Raw genomic sequence first — 22007 nt, forward strand, 5'->3', positions numbered from 1 at the left:
CACACTACCTCCAACAAAGCACAATCACTGCCTGCATGACACTCCGCTGCCACTTCTCCTGGGTAACATGCTGCCCAACCGCCCATTTCAGTAATAGTAGCAGTCAAGACAGGCCCCAGTAACAATTCCAAAGCAGCAGTATAGGGGGAGCACAGTATTAGTTCCATTTCAGTAGTAGTAGCAGTCTAGACAGGCCCCAGTAACATATCACTAGCAGCAGTATAGGGGGAGCACAGTATTAGTTCCATTTTAGTAATAGTAGTAGTCAAGACAGGCCCCAGTAACAATTCCAAGCAGCAGTATAGGGGGAGCACAGTATTAGTTCCATTTCAGTAGTAGTAGCAGTCTAGACAGGCCCCAGTAACATATCACTAGCAGCAGTATAGGGGGAGCACAGTATTAGTTCCATTTCAGTAGTAGTTGCAGTCTAGACAGGCCCCAGTAACATATCACTAGCAGCAGTATAGGGGGAGCACAGTATTAGTTCCATTTCAGTAGTAGTAGCAGTATGGACAGGCCCAGTAACATATCACTAGCAGCAGTATAGGGGGAGCACAGTATTAGTTCCATTTCAGTAGTAGCTGCAGTCTAGACAGGCCCCAGTAACATATCACTAGCAGCAGTATAGGGGGAGCACAGTATTCGTTCCATTTCAGTAATAGTAGCAGTCAAGACAGGCCCCAGTAACAATTCCGAAGCAGCAGTATAGGGGGAGCACAGTATTAGTTCCATTTCAGTAGTAGTAGCAGTCAAGACAGGCCACAGTAACATTCCCGTTGCAGCAGTTTAGGGAGATAACAGTCTCTTTCAGATTTCAGTAGTTGCAGTATAGACAAGGCCCCAGTTACATTTATGTAGCAAAAGTGTAGGCCAACCCCACACACCTTGCTGTACCATGAGTGCAGGCGAAGCCCATAAAAATTACTAGGATTACACTGTAGGCGAGGGCCCAAAAAAACGGTGTACCAACAGTACTAATGTACCTCAGAAAAATTGCCCATGCCCAACCAAGAGGGCAGGTGAAACCCATTAATCGCTTTGGTTAATGTGGCTTAATTTGTAACTAGGCCTGGAGGCAGCCCAGTTAAAATAAAAATTGGTTCAGGTGCAAGTTTCAACGCTTTAATGAGAATTGAAACGTATAAACATTGTTTACAAAAATTATATGACTAAGCCTTGTGGGCCTAAGAAAAATTGCCCGTTTGGCGTGATTACGTGAGGTTTTAGGAGGAGGAGCAGGAGGAGGAGGATGAATATAATACACAGATTGATGAAGCTAAAAGGTCCCCGATTTTTATGGTGATAATGATGCTTCCATCCGCGGGTGCAGCCTACGTATTGTTTAGGTACCGCTGCTGTCCGCTGGTGGAGAAGAGAAGTCTGGGGAAATCCAGGCTTTGTTCATCTTTATGAGTGTAAGCCTGTCGGCACTGTCAGTTGACAGGCGGCTACGCTTATCCGTGATGATTCCCCCAGCCGCACTAAACACCCTCTCTGACAAGACGCTAGCCGCAGGACAAGCAAGCACTCTCAGGGCATACAGCGTGAGTTCAGGCCACGTGTCCAGCTTTGACACCCAGTAGTTGTACGGAGCAGAGGCGTCACGGAGGACGGTCGTGCGATCGGCTACATACTCCCTCACCATCCTTTTACAGTGCTCCCACCGACTCAGCCTTGACTGGTGAGCGGTGACACAGTCTTGCTGGGGAGCCATAAAGCTGGCAAAGGCCTTGGAAAGTGTTCCCCTGCCTGCGCTGTACATGCTGCCTGATCTCCGCGCCTCCCCTGCTACCTGGCCCTCGGAACTGCGCCTTCTGCCACTAGCACTGTCGGATGGGAATTTTACCATCAGTTTGTCCACCAGGGCCTGTGGTATAGCATCACTCTCGAACCGCTTTCCTCTTCGGGTATGAGAGTGGAAAGGTTCTCCTTATACCGTGGGTCGAGCAGTGTGTACACCCAGTAATCCGTAGTGGCCAGAATGCGTGTAACGCGAGGGTCACGAGAAAGGCATCCTAACATGAAGTCCGCCATGTGTGCCAGGGTACCTGTACGCAACACATGACTGTCCTCACTAGCAAGATCACTTTCAGGATCCTCCTCCTCCTCAGGCCATACACGCTGAAAGGATGACAGGCAAGCAGCATGGGTACCCTCAGCAGTGGGCCAAGCTGTCTCTTTCCCCTTCTCCTCATGCTCCTCCCCCTCCTCCTCCTCGTCCTCCTCGCGCTGAGATATAGACATGAGGGTGCTCTGACTATCCAGCGACATACTGTCTTCCCCCGCCTCCGTTTCCGAGCGCAAAGCGTCTGCCTTTATGCTTTGCAGGGAACTTCTCAAGAGGCATAGCAGAGGAATGGTGACGCTAATGATTGCAGCATCGCCGCTCACCATCTGGGTAGACTCCTCAAAGTTTCCAAGGACCTGGCAGATATCTGCCAACCAGGCCCACTCTTCTGTAAAGAATTGAGGAGGCTGACTCCCACTACGCTGCCCATGTTAGAGTTGGTATTCCACTATAGCTCTACGCTGCTCATAGAGCCTGGCCAACATGTGCAGCGTAGAGTTCCACCATGTGGGCACGTCGCACAGCAGTCGGTGCACTGGCAGATTAAACCGATGTCGCAGGGTCCGCAGGGTAGCAGTGTCCGTGTTGGACTTGCGGAAATGTGCGCTGACCCGGCGCACCTTTCCGAGCAGGTCTGACAAGTGTGGGTAGCTTTTCAGAAACCGCTGAACCACCAAATTAAAGACGTGGGCCAGGCATGGCACGTGCATGAGGCTGCCGAGCTGCAGAGCCGCCACCAGGTTACGGCCGTTGTCACACACGACCATGCCTGGTCGGAGGCTCAGCGGCGAAAGCCAGCGGTCGGTCTGCTCTGTCAGACCCTGCAGCAGTTCGTGGGCCGTGTGCCTCTTCTCTCCTAAGCTGAGTAGTTTCAGCACGGCCTGCTGACGCTTGCCCACCGCTGTGCTGCCACGCCACGCGACACCGACTGCTGGCGACGTGCTGCTGCTGACACATCTTGATTGCAACACAGAGGTTGCGTAGGAGGAGGAGGGTGGTTTAGTGGAGGAAGCATACACCGCCGCAGATACCACCACCGAGCTGGGACCCGCAATTCTGGGCGTGGGTAGGACGTGAGCGGTCCCAGGCTCTGACTCGGTCCCAGCCTCCACTAAATTCACCCAATGTGCCGTCTGGGAGATATAGTGGCCCTGCCCGCCTGTGCTTGTCCACGTGTCCGTTGTTAAGTGGACCTTGCCAGTAACCGCGTTGGTGACGGCGCGTACAATGTTGCGGGAGACGTGGTCGTGCAGGGCTGGGACGGCACATCGGGAAAAGTAGTGGCGACTGGGAACCGAGTAGCGCGGGGCCACCGCCGCCGCCATCATGTTTTTGAAAGCCTCAGTTTCTACAAGCCTATACGGCAGCATCTCCAGGCTGATCACTTTGGCTATGTGCACGTTTAACGCTTGAGCGTGCGGGTGCGTGGCGGCATACTTGTGCTTGCGCTCAGTTGCGCTAGCGAAGGCTGGACGCCGCGCTGAGAGACATTGCTGGATGGGGCCGAGGACAGCGGAGGTGAGGGTGTGGGTGCAGGCCGGGAGACGGTCGTGCCTGTGTCCTGAGAGGGGGGTTGCATCTCAGTGGCAGGTTGGGGCACAGGGGGAGAGGCAGTGGTGCAAACCGGAGGCGGTGAACGGCCTTCGTCCCACCTTGTGGGGTGCTTGGCCATCATATGCCTGCGCATGCTGGTGGTAAGGCTGGTAGTGGTGGCTCCCCGGCTGATCTTGGCGCGACAAACCTTGCACACCACAGTTCGTCGGTCGTCTGCACTCTCAGTGAAAAACTGCATGGCGCGAGGGGGCGCTTTGGGAAACAGTTGGTGGATTATTCCGTCTGGCCCTGCCTCTACCCCTGGCCACCGCACTGCCTCTTCCAACCTGCCCTGCTGCTGCACTTGCCTCCCCCTCTGAAGACCTGTCCTCAGTAGACTTAGCAAACCAGGTGGGGTCAGTCACCTCATCGTCCAGCTGCTCTTCCTCCGAATCCTCTGTGCGCTCCTCCCTCGGACTTACTGCCCTTACTACTACCTCACTGATAGACAACTGTGTCTCATCGTCATCGTCCTCCTCACCCACTGAAAGCTCTTGAGACAGTTGCCGGAAGTCCCCAGCCTCATCCCCCGGATCCGGGAATTTTCCAAATGTTTGTCATCGGTCACGACAAACTCCTCCGGTGGGAGAGGAACGATTGCTGCCCAATCTGGGCAGGGGCCCGAGAACAGTTCCTGGGAGTCTGCCTGCTCCTCAGAATGTGTCATTTTCATGGAGTGAGGAGGCTGGGAGGAAGGAGGAGCAGCAGCCAGAGGATTCAGAGTTGCAGCTGTGGACGGTGTAGAAGACTGGGTGGTCGATAGATTGCTGGATGCACTTTCTGCCATCCACGACAGGACCTGCTCACACTGCTCAGTTTCTAATAAAGGTCTACCGCGTGGACCCATTAATTGTGAGATGAATCTGGGGACCCCAGAAACTTGCCTCTCTCCTAATCCCACAGCAGTCGGCTGTGATACACCTGGACCAGGAGCTTGGCCTGTGCCCACACCCTGACTTGGGCCTCAGCGTCCTCGCCCGCGTCCACGTCCTCTAGGCCTACCCCTACCCCTCAGCATGGTGTATTACGAGTAGAGCAGAAACAGAACGCTGTAATTAAATGTGCCGCTTATTGGCCTTTGGTTGGAGGCTGACTTCGCTTACGGAACGCACAGCAGAGCCAGGAAACAATTATGCACAAGCCTGTAGTGAGACCTAGGTGCGTATGACTGAGCAACTGGAATTCACAGTGCAGAACCAGTCAAGTGGCCAAAGGCCAGTGGTAGGCCTTAGGTATTTTGCTTCAATTTTTAAAAATGGTAAGGTGAAAAACCAGACAGACACCGTATGCAGCGTATATATGTATACTGTTTCCCTCTGGCGGGATGACGGCGATCATGTAACGGACACAGCAGAGCCAGGAAACAATTATGTGCAAGCCTGCTGTAACGCTTAGCTGGGTAATAATGAGCGACTACTACCCCCAGCAGACACGCAGTAAACTGAAGACGGTCACAGGCAGCCCAAATATAGTATTTTTTTCCAATTTTTGGGAAAAAGCCCACTGCCTATATAACCTGTATATGGATTTCCCTGTTGGAGGATGACTGTGGTTATTGAAAGCACAGTGCAGCCAGAAAAAATTATGCGCAAGGCTGGGTATTAATGAGCGACTACTACCCACAGCAGACACGCAGTAAACTGAAGATGGTCACAGGCAGCCCAAATATAGTATTTTTTTCCAATTTTTGGGAAAAGGCCCACTGTCTATATAGCCTGTATATGGATTTCCCTGTTGGAGGATGACTGTGGTTAGGTTATTGAAAGCACAGTGAAGCCAGAAAAAATTATGCGCAAGGCTGGGGATTAATGAGCGACTACTACCCCCAGCAGACATGCAGTAAACTGAAGTGAGACAGTCACAGGCAGGCCAAATATAGTATTTTTTTCCAATTTTTGGGAAAAAGCCAACTGCCTATATAGCCTGTATATGGATTTATCTGTTGGAGGATGACTGTGGTTAGGTTATTGAAAGCACAGTGCAGCCAGAAAGAATTATGTGCAAGGCTGGGGATTAATGAGCGACTACTACCCCCAGCAGACACGCAGTAAACTGAACACGGTCACAGGCAGCCCAAAGATTTTTTTTCAAATTTTTTTGAAAAAGCCCACTGCCTATATAGCCTGTATATGGATTTCCCTGTTGGAGGATGACTGTGGTTAGGTTATTGAAAGCACAGTGCAGCCAGAAAAAATTATGCGCAAGGCTGGGGATTAATGAGCGACTACTACCCCCAGCAGACACGCAGTAAACTGAACACGGTCACAGGCAGCCCCAAGATTTTTTTTCAAATTTTTTTGAAAAAGCCCACTGCCTATATAGCCTGTATATGGATTTCCCTGTTGGAGGATGACTGTGGTTAGGTTATTGAAAGCACAGTGCAGCCAGAAAAAGTTATGCGCAAGGCTGGGGATTAATGAGCGACTACTACCCCCAGCAGACACGCAGTAAACTGAACATGGTCACAGGCAGCCCAAAGATTTTTTTTTTCCAATTTTTTTGAAAAATCCCACTGCCTATATAGCCAGTATATCTATTTCCCTGTACCACTGTCCCTGCCTCACCAGTACTGCCCCTATACTCAGTAAAATGACTGCAGACTGAGGACGCTATGGTCTGCACGCCCGATATACAAAAAAAAATAAATTTGCAAAACTGCTAAAAGCAGCCTCAACAGTACTGCACACGGTCAGATGTGGCCCTAAGAAGGACCGCTGGGGTTCTTGAAGACGAATATAACAGCCTAACACTCTCCCTATAGCAGCTACAGCAAGACAGCACTTTCCCTAATGTCTCTCAGCGTGCATCTGTGGCAAGCCGCGGGCGGCCCCAGTTTATATAATCGGGTGTCACCTGATCTCCCCAGCCACTCACTGCAGGGGGTGGGATAGGGCTGGAACTTCACAGGAGGAAATTGTAATGCCTTCCTTGTGTTTCTATTGGCCAGAAAACGGCGCAAAATTTTCTGGGAAGAAAATGGAAGTGACTCGAACACCGCGTGTTGCTCGTCTCGAGTAACAAGCATCTCGAGTACCCTAATACTCGAACGAGCATCAAGCTCGGACGAGTACGCTCGCTCATCTCTATTTATGAATCAATGGTAATAAATGAATTATAATAAATTTGAATTATTGTAATTGAAGCATGTGCCTCTCTAAAAACTGCTGGCTGTCTATGAAAGGTAGATAGATAACTTTCAATCACACCCAGTCTTCTTGTGGTGGAGGTTACTTCTAAGCCCGACTTATATAAACAACCTAATTTGAAACCCAAAGACATACATTGGAAAGCAATCTTTAAGCGCTATTTAACCTCAGGATTAAAAAAGGGAGTCTTTTTTAATGACAAAGCCCACATCTGTCAGTGGCATTGCATTCTATGATTGTATGTTGTCTTTGAATGTATTACGATTATACAAATCAAAAATAACAATGATGGAGATATTAATAAAGAAATATTCTGTTGCAGGTATTGTGGCTAGGATTCAATACATATTTATTCACTGATAGCTTTATCTGGTATGATACAGCTGATTCATACTACTATACACGGGTGATACTGGGGGTAAGTATAAGACAATTTTATGCAACATTAACCCTCTAGCAGTCTAGGACGAGCTCCGTTCCTTCTATAGGAGAAGCCGGTTACCATTTTGAGCAAACAGAGCTCATTCCAATTTAAACGGCTGTAGTTGCGGTTCTATAAGCTCTCAGTATCATTTTAAAACCAAGATTCTGGTCTTTAAAATGAAAAAACATGTTGGTCACACTTACAGAACCAGAGCTGCAGCCATTTGAATTGGGGTTGGGAATGCTGAATTTACAACTGTTGCTTTTCAGTACTTGTACAGGGCAGAGGAGATGCAGTGGGGAAGGACGAGCAGAGAAGATCTGTGATTCTCCTCTCTGTTGTCCTGTCCAAGAGAAGTGATTTTTGTTCATGCTATCACCCCCCCACCCATTAATCATAGAGCATATTTGCTCTCTGATTGTCACAAATAGGGTTTTTTCCTTGAAAAGGAGTGAAAAGATGAGGACTTTCTCATCCAATCACTTCTCTATACCATATAACCCTGTAGATGCTGCAGTCATTGCTGACCATGGCATCTAAACATTTTTACAGTAAAAAAAAAAATTTAAAAAGTTGCCCCCCTTATGCAAAACTTTAAATATTGAGAAATTTAAACAAAAAAACTACACAATCCATGCTATATAATAATACATTATTTATGCAGTGCAGTAAATTTGATTAAAAAATTTGAAAAAGAGTGCCAAATAGACATTTTTTGTTGTTCTCACTTCTACAAAAAGGAATAAAAAAGTCATATACTCACATGTCTCAAAATGGTACCAATAAAGACTCAAGTCACGCAAAAAGAAGCCCATATGCAGCTCTGTTGATGGAAAATTAAAAATGCTATGGTCCCGTACTGTGGCACCACACTATGTCCTTTTGAAAAAGAAAAAGTGTTTACATTGTGCAAAAGTATTAAAAAATAATAAACCCTCTAGAAATGTGGTTTTGTCACAAACGTAATCATCCTTAGAATAAAGTTATCATAATATGCATACTAAAATATTATATGTAAAAATAAATAAGAAAAAACAATGGTGAAATAGTGTTTTTTTGCAGTGCACCCCTTCCCACAAAAAAAATTCTAAAAACCCCAAATTGGTTCCTATAAATACTAGAACTCGTCTGGTAAAGTACAAGGTGTCATACAGCTACACTGATGAAAAAATAAAAAAGTTATGACCTCGGGAACACAAAAAAGGAGAGTTATTACTAGTTCTTAAAGGCTACATACAGCTTATCGCTCTTGTATTTTTTCTTTTAATCAGTGTGTATTTAGAAATGAAGACTTTTGTAATTGCTTTTAATTATAAATTCCTGATAGTCTGGTTGCTATGTGCATACAGTTTTCCAAGACACTGCAGATTGTAGGGCTGACGTATTAGCAAAATCCATCTGTGAGAGTAAACTGAGGGCTGCTTCTCAGCCCCTCTCTGACAAGAAGGCAGCACATGGTCATTTGTGAGTTCATGTGTCTTCCACACAGGGAAGTACCGTCTATGGAAAGCTTATATATCATTGTTTATTACACTCAATCCAAGCCATAGGTAGTAAAAGAGGATAGAAAACCTGTGATATGCCTGAAGGGAGAAACCTTATTACACAGGAATATATATACAATGTGGGGAGATGCTGATCCTCTCACCAGTCCCCATGCCCCAGAATGCTACACCTTCTAGTACTGTTTTATTATGCTCTGCTCCACTATCCATCCAGATCCTAATACAATGAGGCTCCATTTTTAGTGAAGTTTGTCTCTTATCACCTTGTCATTTGACATAGTACCAGTATTTGAGTCTGAAGAAGACACATGTCCATCCAGTTCAGCCTATCAACCCCCAATGTTGATCCCGAGGAAGGCAATTAAAAATAACAATTAGGCAGAAGTCAACTTTCCTCATTTAAGGAAAAAAATCCTTCTTGACTCCAATTTGGCAATCAGAATATTCCCCGGATTACCGACCCTTCTGAATAAATGAGTGACTATAACACGTAATATTATTATTCTCAAGAAAGATGTCTAGGCCCCTCTTGAACTCTTATTGAATTTGCCATCACCCTGTCCTCAGGCAGAGAGTTCCATAGTCTCACTGCTCTTACACTAAAGAATCCCTTTCTATGTTGTGTAGAAACCTTCTCCCCTCTAAGTGCCCCCTTCTTACAGTCCTGGGTATAAATAGATGATGGGAGGGATCTCTGTACTGTTGCCTAACATATCTATACATAGTTATTAGAGAACTCCTTGTTACAGTCCTGGGTAGAAATAGATAATGGAAGAGATTTCTGTATTGTTCCTCCCGATATATCTACACATAGTTATTAGAGCACCCCCTTGTTACAGTCACAGTTCTAGATATAAATAGATGATAGGTTAGATCTTTGTATTGTCCCCTAATATATCTAAATATAGTTATTAGAGCGCCCCCTTGTTACAGTCCTGGCTGTAATAGATGATAGGAGAGATCTCAGTACTGACCCCTCATATATTTATACATAGTTATTAGAGTGCCCCCTTGTTACAGTCACAGTCCTGGATATAAATAGATGATAGGTTAGATCTCTGTATTGTCCCCTAATATATCTAAATATAGTTATTAGTGCGCCCCCTTGTTACAGTCATGGGCATAATAGATATATGGGAGAGATCTCTGTATTGTCCCTGATATATTATACACAGTTATTAGGTTGCCCCTCAGCCATCTTTTTCCAAGCAAAATAATCTCAATTTTGATAACCTCTCTGGGTATTGTAGTCCGGCCATTCCATTTATTACTCTAGTTGCCCACCTTTGTACCCGCTCAAGCTATAATATGTCCTTCTTGAGTACTAATCCCCCAAACTGTCCACAATTTAACAAGTGACTTGTGAAAAGGAAGAACAGATGAAAAGTATTGTGTAATATTGATTAGGTGTGGCTTGGACTGATCAGTTCTGGGAATCCCCCAGTAACAAATCTCAGTGGAGGCCTTGAGGCAAAGCAAGTGTGAGACTTTTTGTGCATCAGAACTAAAACTCAAAGCAAACAAAAAAGATAAGTGTATAATTTTTTTTTTCTGCAGAGCCTTGTATGATATATGTGTATTGATTTTTCATGCACAAAGGTTTCGATGGCCTTTAAGGCTATAATAAGTTATTCCATTAAGGGGTAAAAATGCACTTAAAGGGGTTCTGTCATTAAAAAAAAATCTATACTTACCTATTCTTCACCCGTAAGTCTACTTACCAAATTTTCACCTCACTGTCTCATGCAGTCCCCCCGGGTCACCTCACCTTCAGCTGGTTGATTCCTCTCCTCCTGTGAGGTTACATACATTCACGGGCAGTCTTCTTTCTGCCAGCCGATGTACGCTACGTCACAGTTCACAGGCCAGCAGGGGGAGTGGTGATCTACTGCACTGACTGCTCATGCAATCTGTCTCAGCAATAGATCAGAATTCCTTCCTAGGCAGTGAACGCCATGGCACAGGGACGTGACCTTCACTGGCCCAGCTGGAAAAGAATGTGAGGAATGCAGCCTTCATAACAAGCCGGCTGGGGTGCTGTGAGGTGACCCTAGGTGCACTGCAGAAGCTCAGCAAGGAGAAGATGTGGTAAGGGGACTGACGGGGGAGGAATAGAAGAGTATAGTTTGGGGTTTTTTTCTGACACAACCCTAAGTTCTGTGGAAAATATATTTATATGAGATATAAATTCAAAATCTAAAATAAAAGTGATATTTTTGTGAGAGGTATCCAAATTAAATGTGACTGTTACGGAGTTAAAAAAAGGTTGTCCTACTAAGAAAATGACTGTCTATTTGCCTTACTAGAGCATATGGGCTTTGTAGAGTGGTTTCCCCCACTGTATAAGCTGGAAAGGAGAACACGTTTTTAAGAGGGGCTCTCACTACTTTAGTTTTTCCATGCATTATAATACATGCATGGTGAATCATTTTAATGGCCACTATGTAACACCAGATTCAGGGTTGCTGCTAAATGTCATTCAGGAACTTTAGTGATGGAGGCACAGAGACATTAAACAGCACTTCAATCTCTTATCATTCTAGCAACTCCTCCCAAACAAATCGAAGTAATAATTATAAGGCACTTTTGTATTATCAACCTCAGTGCCCACAACTAGTGACACACAACATCTCAGAACATAGATTGCCTCTACACTAAGGCCATATACGAGTAGTATGTGCACAATGGTTATAAGTACTAATATCAGCAATGTAATAACATCAACATAAAAAAGTCCAAACTGTTGTGTCTGTCACACACAATTCTACACTATTTTGTGGCTGCTACATAGCAGTGTACATAAAATAGTATCAGTTATATAATGTATCTACTGAATCTAAATCTACCAGCCAGTGCACTGGACATACATATGTGCAAAGCAGAGTAATGCTAATCTGACATTCCCTCAAACTTTTATCCAAGTATGTAGAGATAACAAATAGTTATCACATACTATGCCATTCTCTGCAGTCAGCTCTGAAGTTTGGCAAAAACTCAGAGATGTGTTGCCTTTTAAAACTTGAAATCAGAAATGTGGAACTTTTTCACTGCACTCCTTTACAAGCAAACACATAGTAGGAAATTATTTAGTGTTGTATTGATAGATTAGGGAGACATCTGGATTAGATAAGTTTTTTTTATACAGACAGCTGTATTCTTTATGTAGAAAGTATAAATACTGTGGCATCTTTCTGGTCATGCGCATCCAATGTGGTGTGCATCCATTCATTTTCAGTTACAGTACTGTTAAATCTTTAACTCTGAAGATTTATATTGTTGGTGTATTTCTGTCTTAAAACTATCTCTGCAGTCTGCTTTATCATGGGCAAGAGCTTCTGCAGTGTGTCTGAACTTCAACTGCATGCTGATTATACTTCCAGTCTGTCGTAATTTCATGTCCCTGCTCAGAGGAACAAGTGCAGTAAGTAGGAAATATGTACAGCAATATTAGTTTACATGTAGATTGACAGCAGAAAAAGGCCACGTGGCCCATCCAGTCTGGCCTTCTATTATTTCTTGTATGCTTTTTTCTTAGGATAGATCTATTCTTCTCCCCAGTAGCTCGAATTCATTTATTGTCCATTTTCCAACCACGTCTTCTGGATGTTTGTTCAAAGTAATTGTTTCTCTTTCTGTAGAATAATATTTCCTGATGTTGTTTGATGTCAGATTGTGCCCCTTTATGTTTAGTTTCTTATTAAAAACACTTTAAAGATTTCAAACATGTCCACCCTTTCTCTTCTTTTCATCCGGGCTCACAACAAATGTTATCGTGTACTTAAAGGGGTTGTCTCGCGAAAGCAAGTGGGGTTAAGCACTTCTGTATGGCCATAATAATGCACTTTGTAATATACATCGTGCATTAAATATGAGCCATACAGAAGTTATTCACTTACCTTCCCTGCGCTGGCGTCCCCGTCTCCATGGCTCCGTCTAACTTCAGCGTCTAATTGCCCGATTAGACGCGCTTGCGCAGAAGGGTCTTCTGCCTTCGGGTCTGTCCGGCAGCAGCGGCGTTCTGGCTCCGCCCCCTTCCACACATCGTCGCGTAGCTCCGCCCCATCACGTGTGCCGATTCCAGCCTCCTGATTGGCTGGAATCGGCACACGTGATGGGGCGGAGCTACGCGATGCCGTGTAGAAGGGGGCGGAGCCAGAACGCCGCTCGTGCTAGACCGAGCCGAAGGCAGAAGACCCTTCTGCGCAAGCGCGTCTAATCGGGCGATTAGACGCTGAAGTTAGACGGAGCCATGGAGACGGGGACGCCAGCGCAGGGAAGGTAAGTGAATAACTTCAGTATGGCTCATATTTAATGCACGATGTATATTACAAAGTGCATTAATATGGCCATACAGAAGTGCTTAACCCCACTTGCTTTCGTGAGACAACCCCTTTAACTTTTCAGCCACTTTCTCCCCATTTAATAGCCTGTTTGTGTCTCAGCAGTTTTGTAATTGAATACATTAACTTTTTTTTGTTTTACCACTTCATAGGCTCAGCTTCCCTGCACTCACACTGCTCTCAGACCTGCAGTCAGTGTGTACACAATCTCTGCCTCTCCTGATGTGCACTTATCTTTATGTTGTAGGCATTCAATGTCTCTGCAGTTTGCGGTGGGCAAAGCAGCATAATTCTTATTGGATGTCTCTTTGTTAGATGCTTTGCTAGCTCCTGTTTATTTGCATGGTCACAGGATATATAGAGATCTCTAGAGATCAATATATATACACTAGATGCTGTGACCATACAAACACACAAGACCTGTAAAGCATCTAATAAATATCTATCCAATAAGAATTATGCTGTTCTGTCCACAGCAAACTGGAGAGAAATATAATGCCTACAACATAAAGATAAGTGCACATAGCAGGTTAGGTAACATCAGGAGAGGCAAAGCTTGTGTACACACTGGCTGCAGATCTGAGAGCAGTATAAGTGCAGGGAAGCTAAACTTGTGAAGACAGACCCTCCCCCACTGCTGAGAAGGTGCATAATGTCCTAGTTGCTAGACAAGTTGAATGCCTAATGACAAGCAGTGGATTGCAGAGGGGCTGCAAGTCAGCCTTGATTTACAGTGGTATGTATATTACACAATTGATGAAACACACAGGCTACTGAATGAGCATAAGTTGCTTCAAAGGTTAGATATGAGTAAAGTCTCTCCTGATAAGTTTTGTGCTTGAGACATGCCATCAATTTTATAGCCATCTTTGGTTCCGTTCTATTTTGTCGATGTCTCATGTTTGTTCTTCATAGCACTCCTAAATTCTGTATGATGATCAAATTATTCATTGTTTTTATCCAGTGTTGCAGGGGAGATCTGAGAAGACTACTTGACAAAAATATTACATTTCATAGGCTTGTTGGCTATATGATCACACTTCTTGCAGGTATATTTTATATTAAACAAGAAAAAAGAATGAATTTAATTAAATGCTAAATCTAAAGTACAATAAATATTACCTTTGATATATTATGGCTAGAGATGAGCGAGCACCAAAATGCTCGGGTGCTCGTTACTCAGGACGAAATTATCGCAATGCTCGAGGGTTCGTTTCGAGTAACGAACCCCATAGAAGTCAATGGGCGACTCGAGCATTTTTGTATATCGCCGATGCTCGCTAAGGTTTCCATTTGTGAAAATCTGGGCAATTCAAGAAAGTGATGGGAACGACACAGCAACGGATAGGGCAGGCGAGGGGCTACATGTTGGGCTGCATCTCAAGTTCCCAGGTCCCACTATTAAGCCACAATAGCGGCAAGAGTGGGCCCCCCCTCCCAACAACTTCTACTTCTGAAAAGCCCTCATTAGCAATGCATACCTTAGCAAAGCACAACACTACCTCCAACAAAGCACAATCACTGCCTGCATGACACTCCGCTGCCACTTCTCCTGGGTTACATGCTGCCAAACCCCCCCCCCCCCCGCACGACGCAGTGTCCACAGCGCACACCAAAGTGTCCCTGCGCAGCCTTCAGCTGCCCTCATAGCCACACCACCCTCATGTCTATTTATAAGTGCGTCTGCCATGAGGAGGAACTGCAGGCACACACTGCAGAGGGTTGGCACGGCTAGGCAGCGACCCTCTTTAAAAGGGGCGGGGCGATAGTCCACAATGCTGTACAGAAGCAATGAGAAATATAATCCTGTGCCACCGCCATCAGGAGCTGCACACGTGGGCATAGCAATGGGGAACCTATGTGCCACACATTATTCATTCTGTCAAGGTGTCTGCATGCCCCAGTCAGACCGCGTTTTTTTATAAATAGTCACAGGCAGGTACAACTCCGCAATGGGAATTCCGTGTGCACCCACAGCATGGGTGGCTCCCTGGAACCCACCGGCTATACATAAATGTATCCCATTGCAGTGCCCATCACAGCTGAGGTAACGTCCGATTAAATGCAGGTGGGCTTCGGCCCACACTGCATGCCCCGGTCAGACTGGCGTTCTTTAGAAGTGGACACATGCAGTTACAACTCCGTGTGGACCGACAGCATGGGTGGGTGCCAGGAAGCCACAGGCGGTACATAAATATATCCCATTACATTGCCCATCACAGCTGAGGTAATGTCATGTTAAATGCAGGTGGGCTTCGGCCCACACTGCATGCCCCGGTCAGACTGGGGTTCTTTAGAAGTGGACACATGCAGTTACAACTCCGTGTGGACCGACAGCATGGGTGGGTGCCAGGAAGCCACAGGCGGTACATAAATATATCCCATTGCATTGCCCATCACAGATGAGGTAATGTCATGTTAAATGCAGGTGGGCTTCGGCCCACACTGCATGCCCCAGTCAGACTGGGGTTCTTTAGAAGTAGACACATGCAGTTACAACTCCCTGTGGACCCACAGCATGGGTGGCTCCCTGGAACCCACCGGCGGTACATAAATATATCCCATTGCAGTGCCCAGCACAGCTGATGTAACGTCAGCTTTAATGCAGGTGGGCAAAAAATTAATTGGATTATACTGTAGGCGAGGGCCCCAAAAAATTGGTGTACCAACAGTACTAATGTACCTCAGAAAAATTGCCCATGCCCAACCAAGAGGGCAGGTGAAACCCATTAATCGCTTTGGTTAATGTGGCTTAATTGGTAACTAGGCCTGGAGGCAGCCCAGTTAAAATAAAAATTGGTTCAGGTGAAAGTTTCAACGCATTAATGAGCATTGAAACGTATAAAAATTGTTTACAAAAATTATATGACTGAGCCTTGTGGGCCTAAGAAAAATTGCCCGTTCGGCGTGATTACGTCAGGTTTCAGGAGGAGGAGCAGGAGGAGGAGGATGAATATTATACACAGATTGATGAAGCTAAAAGGTCCACGTTTTTGATGGTGATAGAGAACAATGCTTCCATCCGCGGGTGCAGCCTACGTATTGTTTAGGTATCGCTGCTGTCCGCTGGTGGAGAAGAGAAGTCTGGGGAAATCCAGGCTTTGTTCATCTTGATGAGTGTAAGCCTGTCGGCACTGTCGGTTGACAGGCGGGTACGCTTATCTGTGATGATTCCCCCAGCCGCACTAAACACCCTCTCTGACAAGACGCTAGCCGCAGGACAAGCAAGCACCTCCAGGGCATACAGCACGAGTTCAGGCCACGTGTCCAGCTTCGACACCCAGTAGTTGTAGGGGGCAAAGGCGTCACGGAGGACGGTCGTGCGATCGGCTACGTACTCCCTCACCATCCTTTTACAGTGCTCCCGCCGACTCAGCCTTGACTGGGGAGCGGTGACACAGTCTTGCTGGGGAGCCAGAAAGCTGTCAAAGGCCTTGGAGAGTGTTCCCCTGCCTGTGCTGTACATGTTGCCTGATCTCCGCGCCTCCCCTGTTACCTGGCCCTCGGAACTGCGCCTTCGGCCACTAGCGCTGTCGGATGGGAATTTTACCATCAGTTTGTCCGCCAGGGTCCTGTGGTATAGCATCACTCTCGAACCCCTTTCCTCTTCGGGTATGAGAGTGGAAAGGTTCTCCTTATACCGCGGGTCGAGCAGTGTGTACACCCAGTAATCCGTAGTGGCCAGAATGCGTGTAACGCGAGGGTCACGAGAAAGGCATCCTAACATGAAGTCAGCCATGTGGGCCAGGGTACCTGTACGCAACACATGGCTGTCCGCACTAGGAAGATCACTTTCAGGATCCTCCTCCTCCTCCTCCTCAGGCCATACACGCTGAAAGGATGACAGGCAAGCAGCATGGGTACCCTCAGCATTGGGCCAAGCTGTCTCTTCCCCCTCCTCCTCATCCTCATCCTCCTCATGCTCCTCCTCCTCCTCCTCAACGCGCTGAGATATAGACAGGAGGGTGCTCTGACTATCCAGCGACATACTGTCTTCCCCCGCCTCTGTTTCCGAGCGCAAAGCGTCTGCCCTTATGCTTTGCAGGGAACTTCTCAAGAGGCATAGCAGAGGAATGGTGACGCTAATGATTGCAGCATCGCCGCTCACCATCTGGGTAGACTCCTCAAAGTTTCCAAGGACCTGGCAGATGTCTGCCAACCAGGCCCACTCTTCTGTAAAGAATTGAGGAGGCTGACTCCCACTGCGCCGCCCATGTTGGAGTTGGTATTCCACTATAGCTCTATGCTGCTCATAGAGCCTGGCCAACATGTGGAGTGTAGAGTTCCACCGTGTGGGCACGTCGCACAGCAGTCGGTGCACTGGCAGATGAAACCGATGTTGCAGGGTGCGCAGGGTGGCAGCGTCCGTGTGGGACTTGCAGAAATGTGCGCAGAGCCGGCGCACCTTTTCTAGCAGGTCTGACAAGCGTGGGTAGCTTTTTAGAAAGCGCTGAACCACCAAATTAAAGACGTGGGCCAGGCATGGCACGTGCGTGAGGTTGCCGAGCTGCAGAGCCGCCACCAGGTTACGGCCGTTGTCACACACGACCATGCCCGGTTGGAGGCTCAGCGGCGCAAGCCAGCGGTCGGTCTGCTCTGTCAGACCCTGCAGCAGTTCGTGGGCCGTGTGCCTCTTCTCTCCTAAGCTGAGTAGTTTCAGCACGGCCTGCTGACGCTTGCCCACCGCTGTGCTGCCACGCCGTGCGACACCGACTGCTGGCGACGTGCTGCTGCTGACACATCTTGATTGCGAGACAGAGGTTGCGTAGGAGGAGGAGGAGGGTGGTTTAGTGGAGGAAGCATACACCACCGCAGATACCACCACCGAGCTGGGGCCCGCAATTCTGGGGGTGGGTAGGACGTGAGCGGTCCCAGGCTCTGACTTTGTCCCAGCCTCCACTAAATTCACCCAATGAGCCGTCAGGGAGATATAGTGGCCCTGCCCGCCTGTGCTTGTCCACGTGTCCGTTGTTAAGTGGACCTTGCCAGTAACCGCGTTGGTGAGGGCGCGTACAATATTGCGGGAGACGTGGTCGTGCAGGGCTGGGACGGCACATCAGGAAAAGTAGTGGTGACTGGGAACTGAGTAGCGCGGGGCCGCCGCCACCATCATACCTTTGAAAGCCTCAGTTTCCACAACCCTATACGGCAGCATCTCCAGGCTGATAAATTTGGCTATGTGCACGTTTAACGCTTGAGTGTGCGCGTGCGTGGCGGCGTACTTGCGCTTGCGCTCCAACACTTGCGCTAGCGACGGCTGGACGCTGCGCTGAGAGACATTGGTGGATGGGGCCGAACACAGCGGAGGTGAGGGTGTAGGTGCAGGCCAGGAGACGGTAGTGCCTGTGTCCTGAGAAAGGGGTTGGATCTCAGTGGCAGGTTGGGGCACAGGGGGAGAGGCAGCGGTGCAAACCGGAGGCGGTGAATGGCCTTCGTCCCACCTTGTGGGGTGCTTGGCCATCATATGTCTGCGCATGCTGGTGGTGGTGAGGCTGGTGGTGGTGGCTCCCCGGCTAATCTTGGCGTGACAAAGGTTGCACCCCATTGTTCGTCGGTCGTCTGCACTCTCAGTGAAAAACTGCCAGACCTTTGAGCACCTCGGCCTCTGCAGGGTGGCATGGTGCGAGGGGGCGCTTTGGGAAACAGTTGGTGGATTATTCGGTCTGGCCCTGCCTCTACCCCTGGCCACCGCACTGCCTCTTCCAACCTGCCCTACTGCTGCACTTGCCTCCCCCTCTGAAGACCTGTCCTCAGTAGGCGTAGCAAACCAGGTGGGGTCAGTCACCTCATTGTCCTGCTGCTCTTCCTCCGAATCCTCTGTGCGCTCCTCCCTCGGACTTACTCCAATTACTACTACCTGAGTGATAGACAACTGTGTCTCATCGTCATTGTCCTCCTCACCCACTGAAAGCTCTTGAGACAGTTGCCGGAAGTCCCCAGCCTCATCCCCCGGACCCCGGGAACTTTCCAAAGGTTGGGCATCGGTCACGACAAACTCCTGCTGTGGGAGAGGAACCATTGCTTGCCATTCTGGGCAGGGGCCCGGGAACAGTTCCTGGGAGTCTGCCTGCTCCTCAGAATGTGTCATTGTAATGGAGTGAGGAGGCTGGGAGGAAGGAGGAGCAGCAGCCAGAGGATTCAGAGTTGCAGCAGTGGACGGCGCAGAATTCTGGGTGGTTGATAGATTGCTGGATGCACTTTCTGCCATCCACGACAGGACCTGTTCACACTGCTCATTTTCTAATAAAGGTCTACCGCGTGGACCCATTAATTGTGAGATGAATGTGGGGACGCCAGAAACGTGCCTCTCTCCTAATCCCGCAGCAGTCGGCTGCAATACACCTGGATCAGGAGCTCGGCCTGTGCCCACACCCTGACTTGGGCCTCGCCCGCGTCCACGTCCTCTAGGCCTACCCCTACCCCTCAGCATGCTGTATTACCAGTAGTGCAGAAACAGAACGCTGTAATTAAATGTGCCGCTTATTGGCCTGTGGTTGGAGGCTGACTTCCCTTACGGAACGCACAGCAGAGCCAGGAAACAATTTTGCGCACGCCATTAGTGAGACGTAGGTGCGTATGACTGAGCTAGTGGAATTCACAGCGCAGAAGCAGTCAAGTGGCCAAAGGCCAGTAGTAGGCCTTAAGTATTTTGCTTCTATTTTTTTTAAATGCTGAGCTGATATAGCAGACAGATACTGTAGGCAGCGTATAATATTATGTATACTCTTTCCCTCTGGCGGGATGACAGCACTGATGTAACAGAGACAGCAGATCCAGGAAACAATTTTGCGCAAGCCTGCTGTAACGCTTAGCTGCGTATTAATTACGACTACTACCCCAAGCAGATAGTACTGTAGGCAGCGTATAATATTATGTATACTCTTTTCCTCTGGCGGGATGACGGCGATCATGTAACAGAGACAGCAGATCCAGGAAACAATTTTGCGCAAGCCTGCTGTAACGCTTATCTGCGTATTAATTAGGACTACTACCCCCAGCAGATAGATACTGTAGGCAGCGTATAATATTATGTATACTGTTTCCCTCTGGCGGGATGACGGCGATCAATTTTTTGGAAAAAGTCCACTGCCTACATAGCCTGAATATCTCTTTCCCTGCCTCACCAGTACTGGCCCTATACTCTGTACAATGACTGCAGACTGTGGACGCAATGCTCTGCACGGCCGATATACAAAAAAAAAAATTGTGCAACAGGGCTAAAAGCAGCCTCAACAGTACTGCACACGGTCAGATGTGGCCCTAAGAAGGACCGTTGGGATTCTTGAAGCCTAAAATAACTCCTAACGCTCTCCCTATAGCAGCTCCGGCACCAGCAGCACTTTCCCTGATCTCTGTCAGAATGCATCTGTGGCGAGCCGCGGGAGGGGCCGATTTATATACTGGGGTGACACCTGATCTCGCCAGCCACTCACTGCAGGGGGGTGGTATAGGGCTTGAACGTCGCAGGGGGAAGTTGTAATGCCTTCCCTGTCTTTCTATTGGCCAGAAAAGCGTGCTAACGTCTCAGAGATGAAAGTGAAAGTAACTGGAACATCGCGTGGTACTCGCCTCTAGTAACGAGCATCTCGAACACGCTAATACTCGAACGAGTATCAAGCTCGGACGAGTACGTTCGCTCATCTCTAATTATGGCATGTTATTATGAAATGTTCCATCTTTGTATTTGCTTGACAAAAATAATTTCAAGACATTTTTTATTGTCATTAGCATTTAGTTGCGCTTCAGAGTACTAAAGATGTGTATTTTTTTATAACATAGTCATACACATACATAAAGTAAAGGTTCTACTAATTCACCATGTTTCTTTCTGGAATTTTGATGGCAAGAACAATGTAGACTGCAGGGCTCTTGCCAGAGATAACCCTAAAACACAGACAGAAACTTAATAAACCCAATCAGAAGTCAATAAGATCTGTAAGGATTTATCGGGATCTGTTTGCAAACTGATTCATCATACCATTATATGACACTTGCTAGGGGTCTTAAGGTTGCATTGGCAAGTGTACTGTACTTGTATTCATAGGGACTGCTAAACAATCCCAGACACCTGCTCTTGTGGACAACAGATTAAGGACGTAGACAAGGGTCTTGTACTTTCCTTGTACTCTTGTATTTGGTCTGTATGGATTAATTAGCTTCTGGCCATTAGCAGTACAGGAAGTGGGGCAAGATAAAGCGCTGATGGTAAGCTCCCCCCCCCCCATGACACACATTCATGCTGCCTCATCCACCACTTCGTACTGCTGCCACACCAGAGAGGAGCACTCCTACGATGAAAATTGCACGTACGTGTCAGACATCCACAGACTTACAGACGAGTAAGTGTAAAAGTACAAAGACATAACTCACAGCAAAAGAAGCCAAATTCACACTACCTGATAAACTGCAGGGCAGGCTCAATCACCATATACCATACTAGCATGCAGAAAGCCAGATTGCAATATGGAGGAAAAGTAAAATCAAATGTAAAAGTAAAATCAATAGGTGGTCTAAACTTAGACTAGACAGTCTTTAAACTTGACAGATTTATCATTCAGCAGAGCTACTACGAGTATAATAAATCTGGCACATTTTAAGACTGTCTAACAGTCGTTCCAGCGATAATAGTTCCTGTGCGTCCACACAGGAGCAGCGATCTTCATTCACAGTAAACAGGCCGTCGTTTGATTTTTATGCCTACAGAAGCTGAACGATGAACCAATTATCGTCCGTTAGTCACTGCCCGCATTCACACAGAGCGATTTATTGCTCAGATTCACGTGATTCAATGAGAATCTGAATGATAATCTGCAGTATAAAAGGGCCCTAAGTTTGCATTGTCTAACTTTTAGACCGTATTATGCTGCATTTACACATAATGATAAACATTCAGAAAATTGTTCAAATGAGTGAAGCTGATGGATAATCGGT

The 22007-nt window shown here is 47.3% G+C and overlaps 1 protein-coding gene across 1 annotated transcript in view; it reads left to right on the plus strand.

Annotated features, from left to right (window-relative positions):
- Window positions 1-22007, plus strand: part of NOX3 (NADPH oxidase 3) — a 170506-nt gene that overhangs the window by 20664 nt on the left and 127835 nt on the right. The window contains exons 6-8 of the mRNA XM_066594876.1: window positions 7114-7225; window positions 12047-12157; window positions 14041-14125. Of these exons, the coding sequence (XP_066450973.1) occupies window positions 7114-7225; window positions 12047-12157; window positions 14041-14125 (308 nt within the window). The remainder of the gene's footprint in view (window positions 1-7113; window positions 7226-12046; window positions 12158-14040; window positions 14126-22007) is intronic.

The sequence above is a fragment of the Eleutherodactylus coqui genome, chromosome 3 (assembly GCF_035609145.1).
Source record: "Eleutherodactylus coqui strain aEleCoq1 chromosome 3, aEleCoq1.hap1, whole genome shotgun sequence".
In the NCBI taxonomy this organism is placed as follows: Eukaryota; Metazoa; Chordata; class Amphibia; order Anura; family Eleutherodactylidae; genus Eleutherodactylus; species Eleutherodactylus coqui.